Source organism: Trichosurus vulpecula, chromosome 3, assembly GCF_011100635.1.
Source record: "Trichosurus vulpecula isolate mTriVul1 chromosome 3, mTriVul1.pri, whole genome shotgun sequence".
Lineage (NCBI taxonomy): Eukaryota > Metazoa > Chordata > Mammalia > Diprotodontia > Phalangeridae > Trichosurus > Trichosurus vulpecula.
In genome coordinates, this window is record NC_050575.1 from 249729643 (window position 1) to 249748707 (window position 19065).

A 19065-nucleotide genomic window follows, 5' to 3' on the forward strand; every position below is an offset into this window, starting at 1 on the left:
ATCAGGAAGACCTGAGCTCAAATCCAGCCTCAGACACTTACTAGCTCTATGACCCTGGGCAAGTCACTTAACTTCTGTTTGCCCAGGAGGCAGCAGGTGGCTCAGTGGATAGACAGCTTAGCCTGGAGTCAGGAAAACTTGAGTTCAAAACTGCCTTCAGATACTTACTGGCTGTGTGACCCTGGGCAAGTCACTTAACCTCTATTTGCCTTAATCCACTTGAGAAGGAAATGGCAAACCACTCCGGTATCTTTGCCAAGAAAACCCAGTGAACAGTATGGTCCCTGGGGTCACAAAGAATTGAATACAATGGAACAACAGCACATAGGACACTATAATATGAGAACAATAGGGCAAAGCAGAGAAGGAGACAAAACACTCTGTGAAAATTTAAGAAGGTAGAGATCACTCTCAGTTGAGGGAAAGGCATGCCAGGGAAGGGAAAATGAAAGAAGGAGCCCCTAAGATGGGCCTTAAATGATGGAAAGCATTTTGAAAGGCAGCTATAAGGAGAGTGCATGCTCCCTGGTCTGTATCCATGCACAGAGATTAGAGGTGACATGTCAAATCTAGAGATTCCATATCTCAGTGACAATAAGAAAATTCCTAATAATTAGAGCTGTCCAAAAGCCAAATGCGATGCTTTATATGCCAGTAGGAGTACTGGAAGACTGGATGTTGTGAAGTGGATTCCTGTTCTGAGGAGTGGGTTAGACTAGATAATAATATCTTACATGTCTATAGCACTTCACAATTTCCAAAGAATCTGTTCCTGTGTTATGAGATGGTGTATATAAGCATTATTATTTCCATTTTGAAGATGAAAAAATAAGCTAGCAAATGACAAACCGAGTCTAGAACTCAGGTTTTCTGATTCAGTCTGCTCTTCTTTCCACCATGCCATAGCCACTTCTCGTGTTGATCTTTACAATTCTAAGACATATTGATTGCATGATTCTGGGGAATAGGTCTCTCTTAGGAGTGGGGAGGGGGGAAACAAACCATATAAGTAATAGGTAGGACCCCATAGGGCTATGAGTTCAGGGGTTTGGCCTTCCTACTTGAGGGCAGACAATTACATGTTCTCTAACAGGTAATTTTCTCAGGAGGCTCTGCTTTCTCTCAGATTTTCATTTCCTTCTGCCTTCTTTCTTTTCTTCTCTTATTGTCTTCCCAATCGGGGCCAAGATCTAACTTAGGACTGAAACTGAAAAATGTGGCCGTCTGAAATTCAAATGTGAAATTTGATGCTAATCTGATGAATTGTAGAAATCTAGTCACCTTTGTTTAAAGAACCTTGAACTATGTCTATAGATAGTCTGAAGGCCAACAGGTTCTGGATATAGTGTTTTCCTATGGGATACTCATTCCATGAGATGAATGATGGTTGTTTAGTGGGAAAAGAGAATTTCTTGGGTTTGAAGAGATAATGTTTGCCAGTTTTGAGTACTTAGAGGGTTGTCTGCACACCTGTATAATACATGTCCCTATTACCTAACTCACAAGGCTGTTTTGAGCTTCAATAGAGATAGTGTATATAAAGTGCTTTGCAAACAGAAAAGTGTTTTTAAAATGTCAATTATTATTACCATCCTTTTTGTAACAAGGGTTAAATCTAGGGATCTACAAATGTAATATGAGATGCCATCTTCAAAATATTAAGTCAGTGCACAGAAACCTGAGGAATATATTTCTAATCAAATTGAAGCATTTGTTACAGGCTTTCCCCCCAATTTTGTTTTTTGGGGTTTTTTTTGGTCATTTTCCCAAACGACTTTAATTGAGTATCTGTAGTTACTAAAAACATCAAGAATCCAATAGAAATTTTACCACATAGGAATTAAAAGTTCCCTTGGAACAACCAATAGGTGCAAAAAAAAAAAAGTGATTGTAACCTTGGAGACCATTGTGCTCCCAAAGAGAAAAAGAACCTTAACTGATGAAGCAGTAACTTATATACCTGATTCCAAGCAGCTCATTTTCAAAATTAATTAAGATTTCCACCAATATTAAATCTTTAATATTATCTCTGTTTTTTGTCAACAGATCAACAGTACTCATGGTCACCAACCCAGCACTTCAATGAAGAGAGATACTCTCCTGCTCCAAGGAATATGAAAGGATTATCCAGTAGTCGAAATCAACCACAGTTATGTTCCGGTCATACCTGTGGCTTAACACCCCCTGAAGATTGTGAACACACCCATGACCACCTTCACCATGGGCAGGAGCCAAGGCAATCGTACCTGCTTAGCCCTACAGAGAGCTGTCCCATGGATCACCATCGCTGCTCACCACGGAGTTCCATCCATTCCGAATGTATGATGATGCCCATGATGATGGGCGATCACATGTCCAGTAGCACTTTTCCCAGAATGCACTACAGCTCACATTACGATACAAGGGACGACTGTGCCATGTCTCACCCTAGCGCTAAAATCAATCGGATCCCCGCCAATCTTTTGGACCAGTTTGAGAAACAGCTTCCTCTACACAGGGATGGATTCCACACTTTACAGTATCAGAGGACTTCAACTGCTGCAGAACAACGGAGTGAAAGCCCAGGAAGAATACGACACCTTGTCCATTCGGTTCAGAAGCTTTTTACCAAGTCTCATTCTTTAGAAGGCTCTTCCAAAAGCAACATCAATGGGACTAAGAGTGACAGTAGAGGGGAGGATCATCATCATGGTCATCCTTCTAAACATAGCAAAAGGAGCAAAAGCAAGGAGCGAAAGCCTGAAACTAAGCATAAATCTGGGATGAGCAGTTGGTGGAGCTCTGATGACAATTTGGACAGTGATAGCACTTATCGAACACCCAGTGTGGTGAATCGACACCATGTGGATCATATCTCCCACTGCTACCCTGAAGCTCTCCAGAGCCACTTTGGGGATCTCTCCCTAAAGACTTCAAAAAGTAATAATGACATGAAATGCTCTGCATGTGAAGGCTTGGCTATGACTCCTGATGGGAAATACATGAAAAGGAGTTCCTGGTCAACTCTCACAGTAAGCCAGGCAAAAGAAGCTTACCGAAAGAGTTCATTGAACTTAGATAAGCCTCTGGTCCATCAGGAAATTAAGCCTGCCTTGAGGCCATGTCATTACCTTCAGGTAAGTAGCTGTTGTGTTATTACTGTAATTTAGTATAATAACATTTATAGGAAAAGAGTGGTACACCTTAATTCTTCATTTGAACCAGATCCCTAAGCATGATGGGACCATTGCTTTAATGCCTCTGAGTCTAGAGAATATAAAAAGAAGAAAATTATTATCCCATATTAATGTTGGCTTCATTTGAAAGTTGAGTAGATTGGTCTAGTGTAAATTAGCCTGTAATCTTAATGAGTTCATTTACTATACCTGACAAAGTATTGTCTTTAAAACTTAATAACACTAATATCTCTAATTATGGGAAAAGACCATCCATTTCTTTGGAATGTGGATTAAGTTAACTTACCAAAGGACATAATAAACCAGAGGCATTGGATTGTAAAGGACAGAATATTGGGGAATTCTCTTTTGTGTCCTTTTTCTGGCATTTCTGTCCCCTAATCATAACTATCCTGAAAACTCACTTCAGATATTCATTCCAACCCTTTCAAGAATTAATCCATTAATCAAAAATTGAGGGGCTACCATATACTAAGCACTATGCCAAGAGGTGAGAATACAAATACAGAAACATCAATCAATCCCTACTCTCAAGAAACAATTCAAAGTGGGGAGATAAGTACATATATAAATATGTGCAGAATAAATAATTTAAAAGTACAAATAAATACAAAATAGTTTACTACTGTGTGTTTCAGGAGAAAGGGCACCAGCAATTGACAAGATTAAGACAGGCTTCAGTTGGATGCTCCCTCTGCCTCTATAGTATCCTCATTCATTTACATAATAAAGCTGTTAAGAAATGCTGAAGGTCTAAATCTCTTTTGTCTACTTGCATTTGGAGCAGCTGCTGAAATAAAAATAAGGACAAATGAATGAATGAATGAAAACATATTTGTTAAAGTGCTTACTATCTATCAAGCAATATACTAAGCTATGGAGATACATATAAGAAAAAAACCAAGATTGTCTCTATTCCTAAATAAAGTTCCGCTGAAGCACATATGTAAAGGCCCAGAAGTCCAAAGGGTTCAATGGCAGGGTTAATGACCAGATCCAGGATCCCTTAGGACTCATCAGCAGATTAGATGACAGTTCCCTAGAAAATCTGTAGACTATAGAAGCAGAGTAGATGGTAAGGCCTGATAGTCCTTCATTTTATTGAAAGCAATAGATTTGTTGACTCCCATCTATAGTCAAGAAGACCAGATGGGATTTGGCAGGTGTCCAAGAACCTTAAGGTTTGCAAAGTGCCTAGCATATATTATTCCATTTTATACTCACAAAAACCCTGTGAAGTAGACATTACTGTTCTTCACATTTTACAGATGTGAAAATCGAGGCTGAGAGAAGTTATACAGGGTGTTCCTAAAGTCTGGACACATAGGCAAAAATGCATATTTTCAAGAAATGAAATGATTGACATTTTCGACAACGTTTTATTTAATTGGAATATTAACAAATAACATCTTCAACTTCAAATAACTTCATATGATTTCATAGTCATATTCTAACAGTGAATTGCTAAAATTGATGGCAATGTGGAGTTACTGAGTTATTGCATTGAGTTCACGTGAATCTTGGAAAGCGCATCAACCTTTGCATCACAAATGATGGAAATCATATTGAAGATGTTATTCGTTAATATTCCAATTAAACGAAATGTTGTTGAAAATTTCATTCATTTCATTTCTTGAAAATATGCATTTTTGCCTATGTGTCCAGACTTTAGAAACACCCTGTATAACTTACCAGATCACACAGCTAGTAAGTGTCTGATACAGAATTCAAACTCAAGTCTTCCTGACTACAAGTCCAGAACTCTATCCACTATTCCATGTAGTTACCTTAAAAGAATAATTAATAATAACAATAGTAATAAGTAATTCTCTGGCTCTTGGAACAATTTATGGGCTAGTCAATGATATAGCTAAATGCAATCCAAGTCACCAGACAACCAATTAATGGAACACTTTAAAAGACATGAGCTTTACTCCTGAGTCAAAGGATGTGCAAATCATTACAGTAACACCTGCTATGGAGGAATACCTTTCCAAATCACAGCAGTTAGGTGTTAAAAGGAAATGCCAATAATAATAATAATAATAATAATAATAATAATAATGGAATATTAACCAGTTGCTTTCTCAGAGAGATAAATAGATAATTGGATAAGGTATTATCCTTTATAACTATAGTAGAGACTTAGGCTCCCAGTCCTATGTGGTTTTTTTGGATAATGAAATACCTGCTGATAGTAACATCTAAGTACATATCTCAAAATATCATAAGGAACATGAAAGGCAGAATCTACTTTTATTTTTTAAATCTCACAAGTCAAAATCCTATGAACCCTTTTGATCTTTGCTTTTCTGGGTGAAATCTCTCAAAGTAACTGTCATATAAGTGCTCTAGGATTAGGTGACAATAGTGACACAGGACTGGTCTCAAGCTGTCCAGGCAGTTTTAAGCCTCTGGGAGCTCATTCTCACTCTTCAGTTATCGTGAGCTTTGGGACCTTGGTGTCAGCTTTGGGCCTGACTTAGAGGTAACAGCTGGGATATGTCAAATAGCATAGGCTCATAGTGATGCTAATGGAACTTTAAACTATGCCACAATTCTGGTCTAAACGTCCCGAGTTAGGAGGCTCAGTTGATTAACTCACACTGATTAAAAATCTTGGAGCAAATTTTATTCCATCTTTTCCCCTTATTTTGTGTCAGTCAGCTTAATGTACTGGGAAAAAACACTAAGCAGTGAGGTTAGGAGGCCTGTGTTCAAATCCCACACTAATACTTAATAGTTTGCTATGAGGCTCTAGATAAACATCTTAACTTCAAGGTTACAATAATATATTTTTTTAATTTTATTGTTTATTTTTAATATTATTTTCTTTTTTAAATTTTGAATTCCAAATTTTCTTGCTCCCTCCCACACCCACTTAGAAGGCAAGCGATATATCAACTGTACGTACGAAATCATGCAAAACATATTTCCATATTAGCCATATTATAAAATAAAAGCAAAAAAAATGGGAAAATCGTACCTCAATTTGCACTCAAAATTCATTAGTTTTCTCTCTGTAGATGGACAGCATTTTTTCATCGTGAGTCCTTTGGAATTGTCTTGGATCATCATATTGATCAGAGTAGCCAAGACTTTCACAGTTGATCATCCTTACAAAATTATTGTTACTGAACAAAAGGACCTCCCAGTTCTTCTCATTTCACTTTGCATTAGTTCATATAGTTCTTGCCATGTTTTTCCGAGACCATCCCCTTTGTCATTTCTTATAGCATAATAATAGTCCTTTCTCAAAATCATATGCCACAATTTGGTCAGCTATTCCCAAATGATGAGCATCTTCATGATTTCTAATTCTTTGCCACTACAAAAAGAGCTGATAGAAATATTTTTGTACACATACGTCCTTTTCCTTTTTCTTTGATATCTTTGGAATACAGACCTAGTAGTGGTATTGCTGGGTCAAAAAGGCATACACAGTTTTATAGCCCTTTGAGCATAATTCCAAGTTCTCCAGAATGGTTGGACCAGTTCACTACTCCACCTACAATTCATTAGTATACCTATTTTCCCTCATCCCTTCCAGAATTTGTCATTTCTGATAGGTGTGAGGTGATACCTCAGAGTTGTTTGCATTTGCCTTTCTCAATCAATAGTAATTTAGATCATTTTTTCATATGACTATACACAGCTTTTATTTCTTCCGAAAAAAAGGCCTGTTCATATCCTTTGTCCATTCATCCATTAGAGGATGATTCTTATTTTTATACATTTGACTCGGTTCTTATTTTTCAGAAAGGCCTTTGTCAGAGAAATTTTCTGTAAAAAATTGATATTACTTCATTGACTATAGTATCTTTTAGCAAAATGTAGTTTCCTTAATGATATCTTTTAATTAGGTCCATTTTTGCTTTTGCTTTTTCTGAGATCATGATTGTTAAACCTGCCTTTTTTACTTCAACTAAAACATATTAGATTCTACTACAGTCCCTTATTTTAATTCTGTGTGTATCTTTCCGTTTCAAATGTGTCTCTTATAAACAACATATTGTTGAATCTGGTTTCTAGTCCATTCTGCCATCTGCTTCCATTTTATGGGTGAGCTCATCCCATTCACACTCAGTTATGGTTATTAACTGTGTATTTCCTCCATCCTGTTTTCTCCTGGTTATTCTTTTCTCTTTAATTTTATCCCCTCCACTGTAAATGCCCTTCCTTGTGTACCTCTTCTACACGAGAAAATTTCCCCCATTCTACTTTTCCCTTCTCCCAGTGCATCCCTCTTTCTCACCCCTTCATTTTTAGAGATTATTCCAACATAATTGATTCGTCCCACGCCCTCTATGTTGACTCTTTTTAACTGTCTTAATAATAATAAAGTTCTTAATAGTTACGTGAATTGTCTTCCCATAGAGAAATGTAAATAGTTTAACCTTATTGAGCCCCTTTTTATTTCTCTTTCATGTTGAACTTTTTATGCTTCTCTTGAATCTTCTGTTTAAAATATTTATTCTATACATACTTAACTAGATCTTAACTTTTCTCAGTCTCAGTTTCTTCATTTGTAAAATGGATATAATATTATCTGTATTACCAATCTCACAAGATTGTTGAAAAGAACCATTTTGGAAAAATTAAAGTATTATTTAAATATGATTTATCCCATCCTGTGGATGGAATCTTAAATCTCCGCCTTTCAATTTAATTCAACAGAATATACTAAATGCTTGCTTTGTGAAAGGTACAATTATAAAAAAGAGCCCTTGTCATTAAAGAGTTTACATTTTGTTGGGGAAATACATCTACAGAAAGAAGTGATTACAAAGTACAAATTTCAAGAGACAGAAGGTCTAATAACTAGGAGGCAGATGGGGAGGGAGAAGAGATCAGGAAAGTGCCTCAGTTGTGCTTTGAGAACTAAGGATCCTACGAAGTGAAGTTGAGGAAATAGTCCATGGCAGTCATCAAGGACGACATGAGCAAAAGCACAGAGTGAGGAGGTAAAGCATCACATATACCTTGCCTGCAAAGGAAGTCATTTGAAATTCAACCAGAAACTCAAGTGTAAGCCATATGTCAGTGGGCCTTACACACCAGGAGGAGGATTTGGTAATAGGGATATGATTCTCATGATTCCCATTGTTGCCACTTTGATGCATCAGAGTCCTATTATCCCACACCTAAATTACTATAGCAGCTTCCCAACTGGTCCACTTCACTACTGTCTCTACCTACATATAGCTATCTGTATCCCTTTCTGCATGCCATATCTAACAAAATCTTCCTAAAATATCACTTTCACCATTGTCACTTTTGTCCTAAAGAACATATACAAGCTTTCCATTATATAATGAATCAAGTACAAATTCTTTTGCCTGACCTTCAGGACCCTTAATAATCTAAAGTTACTTTACTATTTCTGTCTGACCCTACTACAACCCACCAACAAAATATTGGTCAAGCCACCACAGCTATTGGGATAGAAATACTATTTGACTCAGTTATTGACCCCAGGACTTTATTGGACTAATCAATAAGCCCCTCTATCTTAGTTAGCCCACATATGCCTATGCCAATCCACCAAAGAGCTGTAATTTCTTTCACCCTGGGATCTCCTTATATAGGCATCTTTCTCTACCTAAGTGGGTAAATCCTAGAGAGTTACTGGACTCACACTAAGGTTAAAATAACTTGCTCAGGGTAATGCAGCTAGTAAGTTCCTAAGAGAGGAATTGAATGCTGATCTTCCTGATTCCAAGCCCAGCTCTTTATCTATTTTCCATGCTGCTTCTGTCCATATATTTTTCCCTCACCCTGTTCTTTTTCTTATTTCACTCTTTCTTTCTGTGGTACCATCATCCTTCCAGTTTCCCATTTAGAAAAAAAAATGGATTATCTTTGATCATTCCAATTTTTTCATTTCTCAAATCTGGTCAATTACTAAGTCACATCTATTTTCCCTACAATAGTATCCCTCACCAACCTACTACAGGACATCAGTGCCACTGACCTGGAATGTTTTTAGTATCTTCTTTATATATGTTCCCATTCTCACTCTCTGCCCCCCCCAATCCATTCTTTGTACCCCTACCGGGATAGATTTCCTGATCTATACATCTGAACATATCACTCCTCAATTAAAAAACATTCATGGCTTCTGATTGCCTACCCAGGAAAAGTTCATATTCTTCTTGACATTGACATTCAAGACCTTCACAGTGACAGCTGTTTACATCTTCCAGATTATTTCATGTTACTCCCCTCTACACATTGTGTGCTAGCCAAACTAAACTGCACTCTGCTGCCTAAATATGTCCCCACCCTCCTACCTTTGTGCTTTTGCTTATACTATTCTTTGTGCCTCTAATGTCCTCCCTCACCATCTTCACTTACTGAAATTCTATCCATCCACGGAAGCGCAATTTAATTGTCACCTTCACCTTCTGAAGGTCTTCCCCAGTTTCTCCAGGCACCTCCTCACCCCTTAAATAGCACCATTTTGTTCTGTAAATCTCCAATGCACTTAGCATATATTATATTTATTATAGTTATTTCTTTTCACATCTTACCCCCTTCAAGGCTGCAAATTATGTGAGGGCAAGGCACTATTCCCTATATGAATTTCATTCCTTCCCTTGTATATAGCTAAATAGTTGCTTAATAAATGTTTGTTAAATTAACAAGTAGAGCAGCAGAAGCCCAGGAAAGACCTGAAACTCTTTACAAAATCATAAAATAAGGTTATTATTCCCTCGTAACTTTTCTTTCTGTATGATGCACTGAATACATCATCCAATCCAACCTTTTCCTGTATTATTACTCCTTCCATTTAAAAAAAAACCCATAGTCATCAGATCCCTACTATAATGTGGTGGCACCCTCTGTTATATATGTGTATGTATATTCAGCCCCAAAGTCATATAGTACATTTTAAGGTGAGCGCCCCTTCTGTGTTAATACAGACTCAAGAAAGTTCAGAATACTGAAGGCCTAATACAAGGAAACATGGATGTCACAAGACAATAAAGCAAGCCAGCTTTATTGAGGGGGAACTACTCACAAGATGAAAGCCAAAATGATAGAAAAAGGTCAGGTCCACTATCTGGAACCTGGAGAGCATCCAGATTTCCTTGAAGGGAAAAAATATTCTTCCAACCATTAGAAAATATATATTTGCTTTATGAAAAAAGTGGCCAGTATACCTTAAATGACTAATTTGGTGTAATCATTACTAGAGGTATGACTACATCAATACAGATACTCTCCCTAATACTGCAAAAAACCACCTCTCCTCCATATATTCTCATTCTTTGCAAGATTTGTCCATTTCTTCCATAGGCCTTGGGGAAGGGTAGGGGAGGATCAGAAGGAGAGACAGGAAGGGAAGAAGTTCATATAATATGCTGAAGACCTTCCTCTAGATTCCTTAATTTTACATGAATATCAGTTGAGCATATAGGCTGTCCATCTGTCATACCTTATTGTCACTACAAAACCCATCCATTTCCTCTTCTACCATTCATCTTTTTGTGATGTCATTCAATCAACTTTTGGAGCTCAATTCTTGGTTGGTAATATGCTTCAACCTAATTACACCCTCCACAAATCAATCCATTGTCCTTTGGATCACCTGTAATTTTAATCAAGTTATTATTATGCATAATAATAAATCAGATTAAAGGAGTCAGGCCCCTATCACACACACACACACACACACACACACACACACACACATACACACACATATACACAAGCCACATATGTGTATGTATACAGAGTGAGAGAAAATGACTATGGTCCAGTTGGATAGGGAAATTGCCTCAGAGACAGGAAGTCACGAGTTCAAGTCCAATTTATGAAATACTGGACAAGTCATTTAACTCTCAGTACCCCAGATGGCTTTCTAAGACTTTAAGTTGTAGAACAAATCAGTATTAATTAATCTGCATTTGTAGAAGGAATTTCTCAACCAGAGCTTAGTAAACTATCAAGCCTTTGCAGATAAGCTTAATAATAAACTGGATGTGTATCCTCCAAATTCTAGCCTAAGTTTGGAAATGTACATCATCTAGTTTGGCCATTGGGTGCCACATTTTTCAGCCACTGTAACCATCAAACACCATAGACTCAGTCATGGAGATATTGTCTTCTGCTTTGGGGAGGGAAAAAAGACATTGACAAAATCACAGCTCCTTGAAGAATGAGAATGGGAGGTAGGATGGTATAACAGAAAGAACGCTGGCTATGAAGTCAGAGAATCTGGGTTCAAATCTTGTCTCAGCAACTTACTATTACCTTGGCCTATTCACTTGAACTTCCTGGGACCCAGCTTTCTTATACATAATGTGAAGAGATTGGACTAGATGACTTCTGAGGTCCCTTCTAATATTAACTCTGTTATCCTCTGAAAGATTTTTATATATGAAATTATGCTGGAGGAACATTAAAGAAAATTTTTTACCAAATATCAAATTAATCTTCAGTTAAAAATAGTTAAGACATAGGAGAAAGCTATATCTGTCCAATGAAAGCAACTGTCTTCACTATCCTTGCTTTTTTGCATTGCATTTCTCAGTGGTAGAGGGCTATCATCTGTGTCCACTAAAGATTCATTGAATGGAGCTTCTCTGTATCAGTCATTGTGTTGGAGAATCGTTAAGAAATGAAGTAAATACTTTCACAGTGTGCATCTATAAATAAAAGTCAATAACTATTTTCTGTGGAGCAGAAAGATGCTTTTAGACAGTCACAACAAGGGTTAAGCCATGGAGTTTACTACAGTTGAGTTATCTAGGAATAGTTCTCTTGCTCTTTCACCTAGGGAAGGGAAAATTCTAAGCACCCTGAAGGTCCATCCTGGGATAAGGATCAGGCAGGAATGGAATCTTTGGGAGAGTTGCTTCATCTCTGGAGCAAGTATGGTCCTTGACAAAGGGCAGTACAAGTCTCAAGCAGCCTGGGGACAAGTAGAAGGGAGAAGTTCAGTTTCCCTGAACTGCAGTCTGCCCTTAGAAGGGGACCCTTGAGGAACCTTAAATCTCTGGAGAAGAGATATTTCTTTTGACCCCATTCCACTTGAAGAAGGAAGCAATACAGCTTACAGATAGACCAAGCATAAGCAGTAGGTCAAGAAAGGATCCTCTAATTGTGATATGCCAGCAAAGAAGGGGAATTTAAGTGTCCAGGCTGCTCTAGGGTAAGAGATGTCCTAAGTTGTATATTCAGTTCTGCGAGAGAGATAACACAGGGAAAACAGTCCCAGAGGGTCTATTCCCACCATAGCCCCAACTGAATTTGCCTCAGGCACCATAATTCTGCAATGAAGCTTTGTTTTTAGGCATGTTTCATAGCAAAGCAGGACTTCTACTCAGGTATACTAACCATATCATCTGTTGGCCTCTTCCATCATATATAACATCTCAGTGCAGTCTGAACCAGCTCTCCTCCCTAGGGCAAATTCCTCCAACTGACTGACCACATATTAGAAAACACTGGCCTACTATACACAAATGAAACTTGTGTATTTATGGTCTACAATTCCCTTCTTATTTTCTTTTAGCCATTACGGTTATGGCCCTTCTAAGGAGACTTATTAAGATGAGCATCTCAGGAAATGCTTTTTTCTCCCTCTCTCTTTCTCCCAAGGCTATTTCTGTGCTGGGACTCAATTGAATTGCAGTCAACGTTTATCTAAGAGTTTATTGTACATTTTTCTCCATGGGAATTAGGTTAGATTTTTGGTGAAGAATACAGGTTGCTTGGTGAGAACAAAACCTGATTCAATTTTAAATCTGGAAATTAAGGGGAAATAATTGAATTATCCACAAAGGCACTAGGAAAAAGAAAGGAAAAAAACTGTGAGGGCAAAGATTAGAAGCAGATCTTAGGATTCAGGCTGGAAGGGATCTTAGAAATAATTTGTTCCAGCTACCTCATTTTATAGATGAAGAAACAGGCTCAGCAAGAATAAATTATTTTCTTAATATGGTAAGTAGCAGAGCTGAGATTCAAACCCAGATGTCTTGATAAATTTTTGATCCAGAAAACTAGAAATCACTTCCTCTGAGCAAAGGATAGAGGCTGGACCTTTGTCTAAATTTTAGACTCATAATAGTAGCCCCCAATGGCTACGTGAATGCTTAGATCCACTGGTTGTTGATTTCCATTTAATACCTCTCAATACTGTAATAAATGTGAAATAGAGAGCTGTCCTCAAAGCCAGAAAAACATGAGTTCAAGTCCTTCCCCTGAAATATATTGCCTCTGGGGAAGTCATTTAACCTCTCAATTATCTAGGCATTCTCAGTTTCAAGGGAAGCCCTGACTTTCATAGGTAGCAAGAGTTTCTTCACCCAGGAGTTCTTTATGCCAATAAAATCACCTTACCCCTATATTAATAGTCTCAGAGTTTTCAAACCATCAATAACCTGCTGTGCATTATTTTATTTTTCAAATTCAGTTTTCCTCTTCCCTTGTCTCATTTGTGTATGACAGAAATGTTTGTCTTGTGTTTGCAAACAGCAATAGGGGCGAAACTTGTCATGTCATTATTCTTTCTTCTGAGGAGACGGTAAGAAGTGGAATAATGAAACTTCTTTCTATTGGGAAACATTTCAGGTATCCTCCCTTCACTCTATTCCTTCAGAGGGTGGAATAATCCACCTTTCTATCAACTAGTCAATTAATCCACCAATCTTTGCAAACATTCCCAAGATCTTGGAAAAAGATTCCATTCAAAAGATTGCAGAACTTGGAACAGTATGTGAAAGTTACAAAGGGGCAGATTTCAGCTCAATGTAATAAACAAAATTCCTCATCATTAGAATTGTTCAAAAATAGCATGTACTGCCTATTAGAAGGCAATGACTTCTCCACTACTGGAGTGCTGCAAGCTGAGGCTAAATGCCCTCCATATTCTATAGAGGAGAATTCTTTTCAGATACGAGTTAATCTAGTGTCCCTTCAAACTCTTGAGGTTCCAAAATTCAAATTCCACCAGTCCTTAAAACAAGAAGTTCTGTTCCATTAAAGATGCCAGGGAGAAGACAGGTTAAGCCAAGGTCACTGCAATTTCCACCCTATGCATGAATTAAATACGACCACTCACTAACATTTCACAGAATCCCAGAGTTGAATTGGACCCTCAGCTAATTCCACCCCATACCTAAAGCAGAATCCCTCTCTGCAATACAGAGAGAAAAGAGGTCAAAGACAGAGACTTGAGGGGTACCCATTGTTAAGACGAAACACCTCCTCCCCAAACTTGCATTCATACTCATAGACTGGGTTGCTGAAGGGTGACTGCTATATTGGACTCTAGTGGTAAACCTGTGACTACTCCTATTGAGGTACCTCATGAGCCCTGGCCAATATGCATCCTATTAACAATAAACCAGTGTACATGATTTCCTCTTAGTAAATATTTAATAAATTCTTTTTGATTGATTAGCAAAGGTATATACTAAGAAGGCATAGTAAAAAATGTAGCAAAAAATCATTTCCCTCATAGATCTAGACTTACTCTCTCATAAACACACAAAGTGTCCGTGGAGAAAATAAACACAAACTTAAAATACAGTAGTAATAAGGTACAGATTTATATGGCAAAGGTAGTTCCTTGGGACCTCAGGTCCTGGAAATCCTTTTTCTCTTTGTAGAATCTTCTCAGAGCTCCCAAAGCTTCCCAGAGGATATACTATCCCTGCTGGGCAAGTTGCACAGTTTAGTTGCTAGGGACTTCTCCTCTAAATGTCCAATTCTAGATTACAGGGAGTCACACTTCACTTCTTCCCTTGGGTGACTGCCTAGAATAGTGTGTGTCTCTGCTACTCAGTGGATATAGTATCTCCTCCCATTCAAGTGAATCTACTGACATGGTTAAGTGGGTGGGGGTAGAGAAGAGGTAATACTTTCCTCTTCTCCATCTTATACACGTAGAAAGACAGAGCGACAGAGGCAAAGAGAAAGAGACTGAGACACGGGGAGGGAAGGAAGCAGGGAAGAGAGAGAAAGAGCTGATCAGTAGAAGCTTCCTGTATGGTGTCAGTTGCATTTGTTCAAGGTCAAGGCCCTATAAAGAAGTTCGTCACACATTTCTGTAGGGTCCTACGAAAACCCCTTAACACCTCATTAGCACTTTGTGATTTCATTTTTGTCTTTCTGTTAGAGGAACTGTGGTATGGGAGAAATTACACCCCCTTTAGAAAGTAGTAGAAGGGGTCAAAATCATTCAATTAGGGGCAGCTAGGTGGTACAGTGAGTAGAGCACCGGCCCTGGAGTCAGGAGGACCTGAGTTCAAATCTGGCTTCAGACACTTGACATGTACTAGCTGTGTGACCTTGGGCAAGTCACTGAACCCCAATTGCCCTGCCCCCCCCAAAATCATTCAATTAGGAATTGCTATATAATCTAGAATATATATTAAATTCAATTAAATTTACTTATTCACCCAGTAGGCATTTATTATCTATAATAGTCAGTACACAGGGGAGATATAGGGATAAATAAGATGAACATGACATACTTTATGCCCTCAGGGAATTTTCCTTGTACTAGGCAAGATAACATGTACACAGATAAAAAAAACTAATAAGAATATAAATGCCTAAGAAGAATATTAAGTGCTGAGATTGACTACTGTCATTTAAATTGATGAGCCTATCTGAGCTATTTTACCTTTAATATATATTAGTAACTACTCAAAGTGTTAAAGTAAAACACATTACTCTTTTTGTTACATAAAAATCAGAATATGGAAACCAATTTCTTGGTTTAAAAAGGATTTTATTTTGGTCTTAGAATAAAACCCTTCATGGAAATATATGAAACTATATATCTACCTCTTACCTTGCAAACCACTTGAGAACATATATCTGTCAGCCCTCTAGTTCCCACATAGTACTGTGAACATGCATCAACCCAAATAGTCAATGATCATCTTTGAATGATCTTTGAAGCAGAGTGAAAAAATAGATATTACGGCATTCATAAAAATGAAATGCTAGTCCCAAACTGCTTTTGGAGAAAAGTGTTTTGATAGAGCTTGAATTTAATAAGTAGAGTTTCTCATTTTAAAAACCAGAATTGTTCAAGCCTACTTAAGAACACCTTTTAGCTTTTTTATCAGGTGACCAATGGTACTTTATAGATGAGTCATTAAACAAACAAATGAATAAAGGATACATTTTAATAATCAAATTTCTATTTTTTTTAAATCTTCCTGTCTAGTGTCTGAAAACTCACATTACATTTGGTATAAAACCAATAGATTCTGTTTCTACTCTGAGTTTCTTTTTTCTAAGTCTTCACATTAAATGTAATCATTTTGTTGGTTGCATTCTACCTTTTGCCTGTCAACTCTAATGGATGCAAGGGACATGTGTTGGAATAGATGCAGTGCTGCATTGGCAGGCAAGACACTTGGATCCTAATGCTGGATTTGCCATAAACCAGTTTTTTGACCTTGTACTTGTGACACTTTGCCTGTCTGGGCCTCACTCCTGTAATATGCAAAGTCAGGGGATTAACCTAAGAAATGTTCAAAGTCACTTTCAATCCTAAAGTCAATGAATATGTAATTATAGTATCCCCCTCTGCCACTTACCAGCCAGTCTGGTCAAGTCTCTTCCCTTTTCCCAGCCTCAACTGCTTCACATGTAATGTAGAGATAACAAGGCTTTGTGTTCCTAAAGGCAGAAGACTAACTTTTAGACTGCTTTTTAAAGAAATAGTACTTTCATTGAATTTTCTGAGGTCCTCTCCACCTTTAGTATCTTTACTTATCTTATATATTTATCTTATTGTGTGATTCTGTGGTTATAAGTAGACCCTATTCTGAAAAAGGCAAAATGAGGACAACAATACAAAATTACAGTCAAATCTCCTTTTTGTCTGAATTCAGATGGAGCTACTAAAAGTCTAGCCAAATTGTCCATTCAGAGCTTCTTCCAGGATGTCAAAGGGAGCATATTTAAAGATATTATTAACCTTTCAAAAGGGTTAAAAGTTAGTTACTGAATTAAATTTTTAAACAATTATTTTCAAATTCCTTCATTTCTTCATTCAGCAAGTATGGAGTAAGCACCTACTAAATGCCCAGCCACATGCTAAGCACTGAGGATATAAATTCAAAAACTAAACAGCTCCTGGCCTCAGAAGCTTACATTCTATTACAGAAATAAAAACAATGAGGTAAATGCTAACTTGAAGTTTCACAGCAGTTTCTGTGAAAAAATCTTAGGGGTTTCAAATGACCACAAGTTCAATATGTCATTGTTGTGATGTGGCTACTAAAAAGTAAATGACATTGATGGCTCAATAAAAGAAGTAGAGTGTCCAGATCAAAGATGTTCAAAGTCCTTGTGTACTTTGTGTTAAACACATACTAATGGAATACCGTGGCCAGTTCTGGGTGCCTTCCTTTAAGAGAGACATTGTTAACAAATTAGAAAGTACCTAAAGGAGAATAACTTATATGATGAGAAGTCTTAGAGCCTTGATTGGAAATGGTTCAGGGGTCTTGGGAAAATTAACTTGGAATAGCAAAGACTTAGAAGAAACATGATAGCTGTCTTCAAATATTGTTAGATGGAAAGAGTATTGAGGACAGAGCAAAGATGGCAGAGTAAAAGCAGGGACTTGCTGGAGCTCTCCCTCAAATCCCTTCAACCACCTGTAAAAAATGACTCTAAACAAATTTTAGAGCTACAGAACCCACAAAATGACAGAGTGAAACAAGTCTCCAGACCAAGATGGCCTGAATGGTCGCTGGGAAGTGTCTATCGCAATATGCTGGGAGCAGATTGGAGCCCAGCGTGGGTGCAGACTGGGTGGAGCAGGTCTCAGGGCACTGAATCACTATGGCAGTTTCCAGACTTCTCAAGCCACAAATGCCACACACAACTTAGCAGGTCAGTGGGAAAACTCTATTGGACCTGGGTGAGAGAAGGGCACAGTCCAGCCCCAGCCTCAGGACAGCAGAAGTGGCTGCAGTTGCATTGGTGGCAGCAGCAGCAGCAGTGGCTGCTTCCAGAGCTCCAGGCCCACAGACAGTAGGGGGAATCAAGCAGCTGATCAGAGCGGGAGTGCAGGGATCTCTTTGCTGGCACTGAGGAAGGATTCTCTTGCTTTACCCTGAACTTGGATCTGGGTCCCAGTCCTGGTTGGTGGTCCTGCGGTAAGTTGGAGCATTAGTGTGGCACAGCTTGGGGTGGCTGTGGAGAGGGAGTTCTCCTAGCAGTTCTAAGGTAGAAAAGAGTGTTTGAGGTCACTCACTAACCAGAGCACAGGCCAACAGAGGAGTAAATACCCCTCCTTAGCTCATACCAACTCAGAAGAAATGAAAATTTACAGGTGCCTACAATAGCTCTGAAAATAGGAGCGCAAAACCCCTGAAGCTTGGGACAGAGCACTCTCCACTCTGGAATCACTCATACCTTGACAAAGAGCTCAGAAGTCAAGTACTTGGCTGGGGAAATGAGCAGACAGTGTAAAAAAAAACTCAGACTATAGAATCTTACTTTGGTGACAAAGAAGATTAAAACATACAGCCAGAAGAAGACAACAAAGTCAAAGAGCCTACATCAAAAGCCTCCAAGAAAAATATGAATTTGTTACAGGCCATGGAAGAGCTCAAAAAGGATTTTAAAAACCAAGAAAGAGAAGTAGAGGAAATATTGGGAAAAGAAATGAGAGTGATGCAAGAAAATCATGAAAAATGAGTCAACAGCTTGCTAAAGGTGACCCCAAAAAATACTGAAGAAAATAACACCTTAAAAATATATTAACCCAAATGGCAAAAAGAGGTCCAAAAAGCCAATGAGGAGAAGAATGCCTTAAAAAGCAGAATTGGACAAATGGAAAAGGAGGTCCAAAAGATCACTGAAGAAAATAATTCCTTAAAAATTAGAATGGAGCAAAAGGAAG

At 38.0% G+C, this 19065-nt stretch overlaps 1 protein-coding gene across 1 annotated transcript in view; it reads left to right on the forward strand.

Annotated features, from left to right (window-relative positions):
• Positions 1-2046: 2046 nt before the first annotated feature.
• DLGAP2 (DLG associated protein 2) overlaps positions 2047-19065 on the forward strand; it is a 201989-nt gene continuing 184970 nt past the window's right edge. The window contains exon 1 of the mRNA XM_036751925.1: positions 2047-3116. Within this exon, the coding sequence (XP_036607820.1) occupies positions 2115-3116 (1002 nt within the window). The 5' untranslated portion in view covers positions 2047-2114. The remainder of the gene's footprint in view (positions 3117-19065) is intronic.